A 15,909-nucleotide genomic window follows, 5' to 3' on the forward strand; every position below is an offset into this window, starting at 1 on the left:
GCTGTAGTGGTATCTCAACCGTTGAAAAAACATGAACTGAGATCAATGCGTGACAGAATTTTGGAATGTGAAATGAACCGCAGATGTTTCTTGAAAATAAAGAAAAGGTTGCTTGTGATCACTGCAGCTGAAAACAATGAAAAAGTGGGGTGGGGGGGGGAGGATACCCTGATGTGGAGTGAAGGAATGTGTGTGGTTTGCCTGAAGGGTAAAGGGTGGGCTGCTTGTCTTCAAGCCCACAAACTTGTTTTGACCTACTTGAGAGAAATTTGATTGTTGACAAAATTGTCTTGATACGGGAAAATTAAAACATCTTTGTGGGAAAATTAGATAACGAAAAAAAGTGAGGCAGGAGGCAAGAGCACACCCTGCTGTGAATTTGCTTGCTTGTCAGGCCGTGTGCGAGATTTGTCTGATAAGGGGGAAAAGAAGTGGAGGCAGCTCGGAGACATATATATATATATATATATATATATATATATATATATATATATATATATATATATATATATATATATATATATATATATATATATATATACATACATATATATATATACATATATACATATATCTTCTTCTTTCGGCCAGCTCCCGTTAGGGGTCGCCACAGCGGATCAACTGTCAAATTCATTTGTATATATATATATATATATATATATATATATATATATATATATATATATATATATATATATATATATATATATATATATATATTATATATATATATATATATATATACATATACATATACATATACATATACATATATATATATATATATATATATATATATATATATATATATATATATATACATATACATATACATATATATATACACACATATACATATATATATATATACATATACATATATATATATATACATATACATATATATATATATACATATACATATATATACATACATATACATATATATATACATATACATATATACATATATACATATACATACATATACATACACACACATATATATATATATATATATATTGTTGCGAAAATGGCCCTTAGTGTGTTACTAAATATAGGATTAGCCCAGATCCCCCATTAAATGCATGTTTAGCCAGGTTGTTAGGAAAATGGACGCTACATGTGTGTCGGGAGGTGTAAGAGGCTGTTCATCGTTGGTACATTGGTGGTGGAACGAGAGATTCTTCTTCCTTCGTCTCTCTGGACAATCGACTCCGCCCAGCGCCCTGAGAGAGGGAGTGGCGTCGAGAAGGAAGTGAAACTGAAGGGAGGAGTTTGTCGGCTTTGTAAAGGGGCACGCCCTGAAAAGAAAAGGTGGTGAAACTGTGAGCACTGAGGGGGCGCCGATCGGCTGTACACGGGATGGCTGTGTCTGTTTTCGTGAGGAACGAGCCGAAAGAAAGGCAGGGAAGGCAACAGAGAAACGACAAGTGTCGAGTCACGATCTGCTGGATGAGCAGGGGCTTCGAGGCGAGCGAGAAAAGGAAAGGCAGTGGTGAATCGGCCGGGAGAGAAAACTGAACCTGAGGGTCGAGTCTGTCATCGGCCGAGAAAGAAAAGGTGGAACTGAGAAACGACTGGTGAGAGTCGTGATCTGCTGTGCAGGGGACGGCTGTGTCTGTCTGCGATCTGCTTCGTGAAGGAGGCAGGAGAAACGACTTGAGGCTGCTTGCACATCGAGTGGGCGATCGACTTTCATGAGAAGGTCCTCGACACATTTGTCGATACGCCTGCCGGAGCCCAAACACCTCAATTTGGCCTTGTCTGGTGAACAGGCCAGGCCAGGACTTGCATGCTGGACCTTGAGAGAAACCAGCTGAGACCCACCATCGATCTGACGGTCTTGTGCCGTCGAGATTGCGCGGGGTCAGAATGCGCTGAGGAGGGCGTGCGCAAGCAGTGCCTTGAGAAAAAAAAAAAAAAGAGTACTACGCCGCCATCTTGCCATGCGGCGTGCTTGAGCTTGGGGATCAAATCCGTGGACATCAGCTTGTCACGAGCCACATTCATGCTTTTGATACTTTCCTCTCGTCCATGAAACATCACCAAGTACAGTACTCTGTGTCTTGTCTGCATGCTGTCCGTGTCTTGTTTGCATGTCGTTTAAGGTTTATCTCGTTGGAGTTCCCTTCGAAACCCATAATCCGTAGCTCCCTAGTTAAGAACGGGTTATAGATTAATTATAACATTGTCATAAATGCTTTGCTCGTGTCGTGTTCCCCGATGTCCCCAATAAATCTGGCGGATTCGTATGAAGTTGCCGCTTTGAATTAATTTGTGCCGCGTCGAGGAACGATCCGCTCGATTTGGATATTAAAACCAAAATAGTTACACAGACTGGTCGACTCCGCTCGGTCTCTGACAAAACCACTCTGCAACCGGGGTCTATTCCCCCAGCTGGCAAGGTATAGGTGTATTTTGGTATCGTGATTCGAGACACGTAACCCGAGAATTGTGCCGAACCAGCCGGCGTTATAACCCTGGAGACGGCAGTGGTTAGGGTGGCGCCGAAGCTGTGACATTTGGCTGTCGAGAGTCGGGTGCGAAAACCCAAACTGGATACGGACAGTGATTGAGGCCATCGTCAGAATCCCCCCACCCCCGAATCCTTGACTATATATATATATATACGAATACATACATATACACATATGCATATATATATATATATATATATATATATATATATATATATATATATATATATATATATATATATATATATATGTCTTGTTGCTGCCGGGGGGTCGGCCGCCAACCGACCGCTCTGAACGGAGCCGCAAGTCGAGTCGGCCAGACCGATCGCCGCCCGAATAACTCCGAGTGACGGGTCCTTGTACAAGAACCGAAATACGCCAATCGGCAGATCACGTGGGGTAGGGTCGATTGCCAATCTTCAATTTACCTAAATACCCACGTGATCCGACTACCGGGGTATTCCACCCTCGACGGAACTCGTACGGAACAAACCGCCGAGGCGAGCTTGTCCGTGCGCGATTCCAAGCGGCGTAATCACCGAGAACCGTCGGTCCAAATGTCCCCCTATTACGGCAAACCAACGGCTTTTTAACTCCCAACACACGAAATGTTCAGTCAATGAGGGAATGAACGCAACGAGCAGGTTTACATTCACACAAGGACATTTATTATAATGAAACATGTATTAAATAAGGCAAAACACGTATGCAATTATACAAGCAACAAAAGCACGACGAAAGAACTACAACCGTCTACTTATTATGTACAGTCATTTACACTTGATAGTAGTTCCTACTTATTAGACGAACCCACGAACACACGTACGCGCGCGCGCGCACACACACACACACACACACACACACACACACACACACACACACACACACACACACACACACACACTGGTGGCTGAGGCCTTTAATCATGAGCTCCAGCTCGGAGGACAGGTGAGCTGAAACTCAGAGCTTGACTCGAACCTTTCCACCTCATGTGGTCTTCAACTTGTCCGGACCTGGGCTCCAGCGAGAGCGAGCTGGATCCAATCGCCGCGATCGTTCCCGAGCTCCCGCGAATCCTCCCGCGCTCCTCAACACGTGCCGGTGAGACGAGGTGCCGATCCTTCCTGTCGATCGTCGCTTCCCCGAGGATCCAACTCCAAGAAGAGGCCGATGCGTCGCACCAAGCCGGGAAACAAAATGGAGAACAAAAAGCTCCACGAACCAAGAGGAAGAGGAAGAAGAGGAAGAAGCCTCCACGCTGTAAAAGCCAACCCCTGCACAGCAGGGAAAGATGGCAGTAGAAACGGTCATATATATGTATATGTATATATATATATATATATTCATATACAGTAGACAAGGCGTAAGTCATCACCATCGGGACCGAGAAAAAAGTGACGACCTCGACATGACGACTTACGCGAATGCGAACATTCATGATGACTGTGGGGTGAAGGATGAAGTTGCGCATGGCCTGGACACGTACGTGTGAGAGGGCGCAACAATCTCCAAGCCGGCTATTGGACCAAAAGAGAAACACAATCCTCGGGGCAGAGGTGGGGGTTCATTGGTTAGTTGGAAAGTGATCAAGCAAAGATGGAATTCATGAATCACTTTATCAAAAGTAAAGATAATGAACAACTGTAAGACAACTCATATACCATCGGTGATGGTGTTTGACCATCGACAAATGTGGAATGAATGGCTGTTAGAATTCATTCATTGGAATGAAAAACTCATATACCATCGACAAATTACTTTTTTTTTTTTTTTTTTTTGTATACCTTGGTCGAGGCTCGTATGAGAGCTAACACACAACTCACAGCAATGAGGCATGAGACAAGAGGGGCGGGAGTGGAAGGGACAAAACATTGGGGAACAGACACAGGTGAAATGTGGAAGGGAGAGGGATGGGGATGGGACGGGGAACATGGCGAGGGGAAGATGGACATTAAAGGGACTTTCAGGAAGGAAAGCAGGAGAATTGAAGGAAGTGGGCTTGGGTGGATTATCGGGGGTAGAAAAGATCGAGGATTTGGATGGGGGAAGATAAGAGGTGGTGGTGAACAGCTGTTTTGAAAGCCTGGAGGGAAGAATGGGAAAGAATAGAGTGAGGAAGTTTATTCCAAAGGCGGGAAAAAAGAGGAATGAAAGAGTGAAGATGAGCAGTGATTCGTGATTTTGGTAGTTTTACCAGAAGGGGGTTGTTGGCGGACCTTGAGCGCCCTGTGGAAATGTGGTGGGGACAAATCGCAGAGAGAGCAGGGGGGCAAGGCTGGAGAGGAGTCGGTAGAAGACAGAAAGACCACCGACCAACCTGCGGTGATTGAGTGAGAGGCCCAAAGACTCAGCTTCATTGCGGGAGATGCCAATGATCTTAAAAGCCCTGGTTTCGACAGCGTGAAGTCGAGAAAGGTGGGAGGCAGGAGCACCAGCCCAGAGGGGAGAGCAGTACTCCATCAGGCTACGGACAAAAGCTTTGTAAGTGGTCAGGAGCTCAAGAGGGCCGAGGAAGGACTTTGCACGACGGAGGATTCCCAGTCGGCGACTGGCTTTTGAGGCAAGGTTGGAAATGTGACTTTCCCAGGAAAGGTCATGGCAGATAGTGAGACCCAGAAGATAGTGAGACCCAGATACATGACACAGAGTCATTGTGATGACTTCCACTCAAATACCTATGTGTAAGTGAGTGTGGTGATGCACAAAACAAGCCAATATAAAACCATGATCGGACTTCAACACTAAGCTCGATCGATCCTTTACTCCGCCAGAGACTGCATTGCGCAGCCTGTCTACCTCTTCAGATGCATGTGGGACGGCGTGCTGACTGAGCTGAACGCAGCGCAGTTATAAATAGCCCACGCATCACGATTCCATGAAATCGGGCTTCTCACGAGGCAGCAGTTCCATGTGACGAGTTCGGCGTGGTAATTTACTTGAGTTTGAATTACGCAGGAACGGACAACATCTGACGACTTTGACGAAGTGACGACTTAGAGATGACGACTTACAGACTTTATTCAAAGTCTGTAAGTCGATTTAACATTAGATAAATTCGGGACTTTTTGACGCTGCCGACTTAGGCGAAGTGACGAGTTACACACTGTCGACTTACGCCTCGTCTACTGTATGTATGTATATATATATATATATATATATATATATATATATATATATATATATATATATATATATATATATACATATATATATATATACATATATATATATATATATACATATATATATATATATATATATATATATATACATATACATATATACACACACACGCACACAGTGTGTTACTAAATATATATATATATATTGTTACTGGTCGGGGGTCAGCCGCCAACCGACCGCTCTGAACGGAGCCACAAGTCGAGTCGGCCCGACCGATCGCCCGGAATATAGATCGCCGCCCGGAAAACTCCGAGCGACGGGTCCTTCTACAAGAACCGAAACACGTCAATCGGCAGATCACGTGGGGTAGGGTCGATTGCCAATCTTCAATGTTCCTAAATGCCCACGTGATCCAACTACTGGGGTATTCCACCCTCGACGGAACTCGTACGGAACAAACCGCCGAGGCGAGCCTGTCCGTGCGCGATTCAGAGCGGCGTAATCGCTGATAACCGTCGGGCCAAATGTCCCCCTATCACAGCAAACCAACGGCTTTCTAACTCCCAAAACAAGAAATGTTCAGTCAATGAGGGAATGGACGAAACGAGCAGGTTAACATTCACACAAGGACATTTATTATAATGAAACACGTATGCAATGAAATAAGGCAAAACACATATGCAATTATACAAGCAACAAATGCACGACAAAAGAACTACAACCGTCGATAAGCAATTATTAATGTACAGTCACTTACACAGTTTTACTTACGGGACTCGGCGCCACAACATTCATTCGAAATAAAAGAAGGAAAAAGACCCCATCAAAGGCAATGGGGTCAGACTGAACCTCTTGGGTGTTTATGGCGTGGGACTTAGCAGACCGAACGAGTCCCACGAGACCGTCGCAGGTTACCTGCACCCTCGTGGTGTCTGGCTTGGGCGACCCGCGATGCTCCTTCCCCACGGCAGCTAGCGTAGCCGTGGTCAAGCTCGGGCCTTCCGTGTGGCAGGCGAGCTCTCTCCGGCTCTCTCCACACGAACGCGCTTGGGCGACCCGCGATGCTCCTTCCCCACGGCAGCTCGCGTAGCCATGGTCGAGCTTGGGCCTTCCGTGTGGCAGGCGAGCTCTCTCCGGCTCTCTCCACACGAACGCGCTTGGGCGACCCGCGATGCTCCTTCCCCACGGCAGCTAGCATAGCCGCGGTCGAGCTCGGGCCTTCCGTGTGGCAGGCGAGCTCTCCCCGGCTCTCTCCACACGAACGCGCGGTTTGCGCGACACAGCAGGCAAGGCTGCGCCTCCAGCTCTCGTCTCCTTCGCGACGCCCGGACTTCCACGCAGCTCCTTGGCTTCTGGCTTCCTCCCGACTCCCCCAACTGCCGAAGCAAAAAGCTTACTCCTCCCACGGGACTCAGCACACAAACTCTGCCACGGGACTCCCACGGGACTCTTTACGAACTCCTTTTGAACAAAGAAAAGATGTCCTCTTTATCCTTTGCACCCCCTCCCCCGCACCCGGCGTGACTCATGCCCTCGTGATGCACCCCCCGCTCAACCACGAGTGGGAGGGAGTTGTTGACGTCACGGGATGGCAGGATTCTTCTTCCTCTTCGCAGAAGAGGGGGAGGGACATCTCCATTGTTTGTTTCCCAACTATTAAATCGATCCGCAGCACATCTCATCGATTTCAAAACATTTAAACAATGGAAGGTGAGCTATCTAGGGAACATGCACTTATCGACATAGCTGATTAAGGGAACCTGTATGTTGTGTGCAATTGAATTCCAAATTCGTAACAAAAAAAAAATATATATATATATATACATACATATATATATATATATATACATACATATATATATACATATATACATACATATATATACATACATATATATATATACATACATATATATATATATATATATATATATATATATATATATATATATATATATACATACATATATATATATACATACATATATATATATATATATATATATATATACATATATATATATATATATATATATATACATACATATATATATATATACATACATATATATATATATATATATATACATACATATATATATATACATATATACATACACATACATACATACATATATATATATACATACATACATACACATACATACATACATATATATATATATATATATATATACATACATATATACATACATATATACATACATATATATATATATATATATATATATATATATACATATATATATACATATATACATATACATATATATATATATATATATATAGTTACGAATTTCGCCCGCCCGGCGTGCGATCGGCCACGTAACTCGAATTGCGACGCATCGCCCACCGGAACGGACAATTCAGTCGTGACCCTCCTGGAACTACCGCCAAGGAGCCAGTCACGGGTGGGGGTTTAACCTCACCACAACCCAGTCCGCATTCTACCCGCGCGAAACGGTGAATCGCCGAATGTCGATATACCTAAGTACCCGCACAGGTAGCGTACCGAGGAGTTGAACCACGCCGCAGGTCGACTCCGGACACGAACCGCTTAAGTGGCTCGTTCTGTGCTGCAGGGATAACCGAGCGGAGTTATCGTCAACCTCGATGGTTCAGATTATTTATTGGGTGTCTACACCCACTACCAATCCCTTATGTGATGCAAGATGGAACTTTCAACGGAGGAAAGGACGCAACGAAACGGGAAAACAGTTCAACAAGCAAGCACTTTATTTCACACACATAAGGCAAGCACGTATTCACAGCCATACAAAAATGCACATATAACAGTTAAAACAATAAAAACAACGCAGATCTACAACCGAATAAAAAGGGCAATTATTTTCAGCAAACTTATACAGGTTTACTTCCAAGACTGGCGCCACACATACATTTACACAAAAAGCAAAAGAAAACACAAGCCACCCTCACAGGCAAGGAGGCAGACAGGTCTGTGGACCAAATGAACCTGTGACCTGGGTGATCGGCCAGGTCCACGAGACCGAAGGGGTCTTACCCGCGCCCTCGTGGCGCGATGGCGGGTTCGCCGCAATGTCCGCGTAACGTGCTTGACTCCATGCCCCTGGTATGGTCGGTGAGCTCCTCCAGGCGTGTGTCGCGCAGGCACCACGGTTGGGTTGGGGAATGGACGGGGTTACCGGCGCTATCTCAGCGCGGATGGGGGGGGGGGGAATTGTTGATGCTCAGGGTTGGGAGAGGGGAATGGCGGACGCTCCGTCCCGCTAGCGGAGTTCCGGGACCGCACCTTACTCCGGCGAACTCTCGCCCCTGAGCCCTCCTCTGCATCCCTGCTCTACTCCGCGACTCGTCCCTCGACCTCCACTCCGAACTCCGTCCCCTTCGCCGTCCGATCCCCGCAAACACACGCCTCAGACTTCACGACTTCCAACTGGCACCACTTTCTGCACACATGAGCTGGACACCTTTCTGGACACGTTTCTTCACCCCTTTCTGCATCCCTTTCTGCACACACGAGCTGGACACCTTTCTGGACACGTTTCTTCACCCCTTTCTGCATCCCTTTCTGCACACACGAGCTGGACACCTTTCTGGACACGTTTCTTCACTCTCCTTCCTGGACACACACACGAGCTGCATCATGCTCGTGTCTTTTATAGACCGGGGGAGGAGCCTGAATGCAGATTCGCGGATCAAAACGCGCTTGGAGGTGGGGCCACATCACCCGACGCTTACCCATTGGACGGAGAAAAAGGGGCGTGAGCCTCCCTTGATCCGTTTTCCTCTCCTAAAAGGAACGTATTCCCCGCGGGTTCGGAGGCGGGGCCATGCCACCCGATGCTCAGTCATTGGATGGAAGAAAAGGGGCGTGAAGCCTTCCTGATCCGTTTTCCTCTCCTAAAAGGAACCATGTGCACTCGTGGCTTGACAGGTTCGGCATCAATTACCGAATGAGCCCTGGACAGCACGACGTTTGGTATTCACTGGTGGTGTGGTTGATGGTTGTGGAAGGAGAAAGGCGAAGGTGGTGGGGGGTTTGCTGTGGTGGTTTGGTTGTTGGCGGGCGTCGTTTGGAAATGGGGGTAAAGAGGCGAAGGTGGTGGTGTTTGAGTTGTTGGCGGCTTAATGGTCCAAAATAACGACAGAGACAGAAAAATGGCTAACTCAAAGCGTCGCAGCCCGGATGAATCACACATATTCCCCATAAACAACAGGTGTGGACTAACTACACATGAACTTTGCATCATAACTGATCTAAGGACCCTTTTTGGTGTATTGCGAATTTCCACAGCCGTAACAATATATATGTATATGTACGCGCGTGTGTGTGTACGTGTACGTGTACGTGTGCGTGTGCGTGTGCGTGTGCGTGTGCGTGTGCGTGTGCGTGTGTATATTTTTTTTTATACCGGGCGTAGTGGCGTGCACCTGTAATCCGGCGACTCGGAGGCTTGGGTTGGAGGATCGCTTGAGGATGGGCGCAGAGGGTGTAGGGCAGCCGGGAATCAGGGCGAAACCCAATCCTTATCCCTGTGTCGAAAGAGGCGACCAGGGTTGCGTCAGGAAGGGCATCCGGCATAAAACCTGTGCCAAATCAGAATGCGAATCATAACGGATGATCCGCTGTGGCGACCCCTAAAGGGAGCAGCCGAAAGAAGAACAACATATATATGTCTATATACACATACATATACATACATACATACATACATACATATATACATATATACATACAGATATAAATATACACATATCCAAAACATATCTTCTTCTTCTTCTTTCGGCTGCTCCCGTTGGGGGTCGCCACAGCAGATCATCCGTCTCAATTTCGCTCTATTCTCCACATCTTCCATTGTCTCTCCAACCGTCCACATGTCCGCCCTCACCACATCCATAAACCTCCTCTTTGGCCTTACTCTTCTCCTCTTCCCTGGCGGCTCCATCCTCAGCATCCTTCTCCTGATATACCCCGCTTCCCTCCTGTGCACATGTCCAAACCATCTCAATCTCGCCTCTCTCACTTTGTCTCCAAACCGTCCTACCTGCGCTGTCCCTCTAATATACTCATTTCTAATCCTGTCCATCCTCGTCACTCCCAACGAGAATCCCAGCATCTTTAACTCTGCCACTTCCAGCTCCGCTTCCTGTCTTTCTGTCAGTGCCACCGCCTCTAAACCATACAACATGGCTGGTCTCACTACCGTCTTGTATACATTCCCTTTCACTCTTGCAGATACCCTTCTGTTACAAATCACTCCTTAAACTCTTCTCCATTCACTCCATCATGCCTGCACTCCCTTCTTCACTTCTCTACCACACTCTCCGTTACTTTGGACAGTTGATCCCAAGTATTTAAACCCATCCACTTTCACCACCTCAACTCCTTGCAACCGCACCATACCACCACCCTCCCTCTCATTTACGCACATGTACTCCGTCTTATTCCTACTGACTATCATTCCACAGCTCTCCAGTGTATACCTCCACCTCTCGAGGCTCACCTCAGCCTGCTCCCTACTCTCCCTACAGATCATGATGTCATCTGCGAACATCATCGTCCATGGAGACTCCAGTATGATCTCGTCGGTCAACCTATCCATCACCATTGCAAACAGGAAAGGGCTCAGAGTCGATCCTTGATGCAATCCCACTTTAACCTTAAACCGGTCCGTCATTCCTACCGCACACCTCACCGCTGTCACACTGTCCTCATACATATCCTGCACCATCCTCACATACTTCTCTGCCACTCCCGACTTCCTCATACAATACCACAACTCCTCTCTTGGCACCCTATCATAAGCTTTCTCTAAATCCACAAACACACAATGTAACTCCTTCTGGCCTTCCCTATACTTCTCCATCAACATTCTCAAAGCAAACATCGCATCAGTGGTGCTCTTTCCTGGAATAAAGCCATATTGCTGCTCACAAATCATCACCTCTCCTCTCAACCCAGCTTCCACTACTCTTCCCCACAACTTCATGGTGTGACTCAACAACTTTATCACTCTGTAATTACCACAGCTCTGCACATCACCCTTGTTCTTGAAAATCGGAACCAGTACACTTAATCTCCACTCCTCCGGCATCCTTTCACTTTCCAAGATTTTATAAAACAATCTGGTTAAAAACCCCACTGCCATCTCTCCTAAACACTTCCATGCCTCCACTGGAACATCACATTCCCATTTGCGTCCTTTATCACCCTAACCTGCAGCCCAACCTTCCCAGCTCGGTCCCTCTGTCTTGCCAATCGGTACAAATCCTTTTCCCCTTCTTTTATATCCAACTTCTCATACAGCTCGCCATGTGCCTTTTCCTTAGCCTTTGCCACCTCTCCCTTTGCCTTGCGCCACCACTCCTTGTACTCCTGTCTACTTTCTTCATCTCTCTGGCTATCCCACTTCTTTTTCACCAACCCCTTCCTCCTTATACTTTCCTGTACTTCCTCGTTCCACCACCAAGTCTCCTTATCTTCCTTCCTCTGTCCAGATGTCACACCAAGTACCTTCCTAGCTATCTCCCTCACCACTTCTGCTGTAGTTGCCCAATCATCCCACCCCTCTACCACCATCCAACACCTGTCTCACTTCCTCCAGAAATTCCATGCAACAGTCTTCCTCCTTCAGCTTCCACCATCTGGTCCTTGGTTCAGCCCTCACTCTCTTCCTGAACCTTACCTCCAATATCATCTAACAGACCACCAATCGATGCTTTCGAGCTACACTCTCCCCTGCCACCACCTTACAGTCTCTAATCTCTTTCAGGTTGCATCTCCTGCTTAAGATGTAATCCACCTGTGTGCACTTTCCTCCACTCTTGTACGTCACCCTGTGTTCCTCCTTCTTCTTGAAATACGTATTTACCACTGCCCTTTCCATTCTTTTTGCAAAATCTACCACCATTTGCCCTTCCACATTCCTCTCATTGAGACCGTACCTACCCATCACCTCCTCATCCTCTTTATTCCCTTCCCCAACATGCCCATTGAAATCTGCTTCAATCACCACTCTTTCATCCTTGGATACACTCTCCACCACTTCATCTAACTCACTCCAGAAATCTTCTTTACACTCCATCTCACACCCCATATGCGGGGCATATGCACTGATGACATTCATAATCACCCCTTCAATTTCCAACTTCACACTCATCACTCGGTTCGACACTCTCCTCACCTCCAATACCCTCTTGACATAATCCTCCTTCAGGATTACCCCGACACCATTTCTCCTCCCATCCACACCATGGTAGAACAGTTTGAAACCACCTCCAATATTCCAAGCCTTACTCCCCATCCACTTGGTCTCTTGTACACACAGTATGTCCACCTTTCTTCTCTCCATCATATCAGCCAACTCTCGCCCTTTGCCAGTCATGGTCCCAACATTCAGAGTTCCAACTCTCACCTCCACACTTCTACCTTTCCCCCTCTCCCACTGCCTCTGGACCCGCCTTCCCCATCTCCTTCTCCTCCTTCGCCCAGCAGTAGCACAATATCCACGGGTACCCTGCTGACCAACGGTACCGGTCGTTGGTAACCCGGGCCTCGACCGATCCGGTCTGGAAATCCGTTTTATTGTCAGCATAATGATTTGGCCTAGGTTTTAATGCCGGATGCCCTTCCTGACGCAACCCTGGTTGCCTCATACGACACACAGGGATATGGTACACCTATTCTAACCGGGGCATACACCGGGCCCAGTACATTGGTACTCATTTCGCCGATCTCGGAAGGATGACAGGCTGAGTCAACCACCCGCATGTATATTAAGTCAACCATCCTCTGGTGTATATTAATTCAGTGGCCCAACGGGGCTTGAACTCAGGACCTTTTGGGTCCCAAGCCGCTGCCCGAACCACTGCGCCAACACCAGGTATATATACATTCATAAACATATATTTACACAAAATAAAAAAAAAATATATATATATATATCCATATCCATATCCATATATGTATCCATAATACATATATATTGTTACGGAAATGGCCCTTCTTGGACTATTAAATATAGGATTTGCTCAGATCCCCCATTAAATGCATGTTTCGCTTGGTTGTGTGGTAAAATGGATGTTACATGTGTGTTGGGAGATGTAAGAGGATGTTTTATTGTTCGTACAGTGGTGGTGTGCCAAGGGCTCCCTCTTCTTCCTCCCCCCATCCCGGACGAGGCCCCGCCCAGTCGGCTGAGAGTGTGTGGCCAAAAAGATGAAGTGAAGCGAAGGGGAGGAGTTGGTCGGCTTCGAAAAGGGGGAGGAGCCAGTGGCTCGCAGCGAGCGAACGAAGACCTCGTGAAAAGGTAGAGTTTGGCAGAAGTACAAAACTGCAGTCGGTTGAGTGGGTGCTCGTGTGTCGAAGGAACGAACGAGAGAGAAACGAAGGTTTCGTGAAAAGGTTCAGTGTGTGGAAACGGTCGCTCTCGAGGCGCGCTCGTGTTTTCAAAGCGAGCGAACGAAGGAGGGACAGTGCTGGATCTGCCGGGAGAGACGCTGAACCTGCCTGCACGTCGAGTCTGCATTTTTGGCAGTAAGAGAGGCTGCCTGCACGTCGAGTCTGCCTTTTTGGGGCAGTGGGAGAGGCGGCCTGCACGTGGAGTCGGCGATCGACTCTTATGAAGAGGTGATTCTGCCGTGAGAAAGACGGCAGCCGGCTTTGTGAGGCGAGCGTGGAAAAGGAAAGAAAAGGTGATTCGACAGAGAAAGAAACTGAGAGGACGGAGTTAGGAAGTCGGGCATCGAAGCGTGAAGGCAGGAGAGGAGACGATGGAGCCTCTGACGGTCCCTGCTCACACCAACGGCTCGACACATTTGCCAATCCGCTTGCTGTAGCCCGGCACCTCGATTTGGGCCTTGTCTGGTGAACAGGCCAGGCCTGGATTTGTATGCTGGACCTTGAGAGAAATCAGCTGAGGCCCATCGTTGACCGTACGTGGGGTCAGAGCGCGCGGAGACCGCGTACGGTGCAGTGCGGAAAGAGTGCGGCGCCGCCATCTTTCCACGCGGCGCGTTCGAGCTGGGGCTCAAATCCGTGGACATCCGCCTGTTGCGAGCGACATTCGTGCTTTTGACACTGTCCTCTCGTCCATGAAACATCACCAAGTACTCTGTCTTGTCTTGCATGCATGCTGTCTGTCTATCTGTCCTTGTCTGCACGTTGTTTAAGGCATATTTCAGTAGCGACCCCCTCGAAACCTGTAGTCCGTGGTTCCCTAGTTAAGAACGGGTTAAAGATTGTTAATAAAAGCATTATCGTGAATGTTTTGCTTGTGTCATGTTCCCCGAGGTTCCCCAATAAATCTGGTTGATTCGGATGAAGTTGCTGCTTTGAGTTAATTTGTGTCGCGTCGAGGAACGATCTGTTCGATTGGCATATAAAACCAAAATGGTTACAGACTGGCAGAAAACGCTCAGCATCTGACACAACCAGTCTGTTGTGTCAGTCCCCAACTGGTAAGGTACAACGATTACGTTGGTATCGCGATTGAAAACGCGTGAACCGAGGCTTGTGCCGAGCCGGCCGGCATTATAAACCCGGAGACGGTGGTGGTGAGGGTGGCACCAAGGATCGGTTGAGAATCCCGCCACCCCGGATCCGCAACAATATACATGTCCATGTATGTATATATATATATATATATATATATATATGTATATATATATATATATATATATATATATATATATATATATATATATATATATGTATATATATATATATATATATATATATATTTCTTCTTCTTCTTTCGGCTGCTCCCATGAGGGGTCGCCACAGCGGATCATCCGTATGATCCGCATAGTGATTTGGCACACGTTTTACACCGGATGCCCTTCCTGATGCAACCCTGGTCGTCTCTTACGAGACAGGGATATAGTACATCTATTTTAACCGGGGTATACACCGGCCCAGTATACTGGTACTCATTTCGCCGACCTCGGAAGGATGACAGGCCGAGTCAACCCCCTGGTGTATTAATTCAGTGGCCCAACGGGGCTTGAACTCAGGACCTTTTGGATCCCAAGCCGCTGCCTCAACCACTTCGCCAACACCAGGGTATATATATATATATATACATATACATATATATACATATACATATATACATATATACATATATACATATATATACATATATATATATATACATATACATATATATACATATACATATATACATATATACATATACATTTTCAGATATATCCACATACATATACAGTTCTTGAAAAAATTAAGAGACCACTGCAAAATTATCCGTTTTTCTGGTTTTACTATTTAGAGGTATGAATTTGA

General features: G+C 46.5%; 1 protein-coding gene across 18 annotated transcripts in view; it reads right to left on the minus strand.

The window, feature by feature from the left end:
• LOC147029183 (uncharacterized) overlaps nt 1-15,909 on the minus strand; it is a 56,500-nt gene that overhangs the window by 12,027 nt on the left and 28,564 nt on the right. For 10 of the 18 annotated variants that reach the window (XM_085876363.1, XM_085876357.1, XM_085876360.1 and 7 more), the window contains one exon: nt 10,038-10,193. The exons of 3 other annotated variants lie outside the window; for them this stretch is intronic. In XM_085876363.1, coding sequence (XP_085732489.1) covers nt 10,038-10,193 — 156 coding nt within the window. Of the gene's footprint in view, nt 1-3,458; nt 3,755-3,900; nt 3,998-10,037; nt 10,245-15,909 lie in introns of those variants that run through there. 5 more of the 18 variants (XM_085876373.1, XM_085876372.1, XM_085876359.1 and 2 more) reach the window with 5 other exon arrangements.

This window comes from Eptatretus burgeri, chromosome 4 (assembly GCF_056783735.1).
Source record: "Eptatretus burgeri isolate ZD-2024b chromosome 4, Ebu_testis_v1, whole genome shotgun sequence".
Lineage (NCBI taxonomy): Eukaryota > Metazoa > Chordata > Myxini > Myxiniformes > Myxinidae > Eptatretus > Eptatretus burgeri.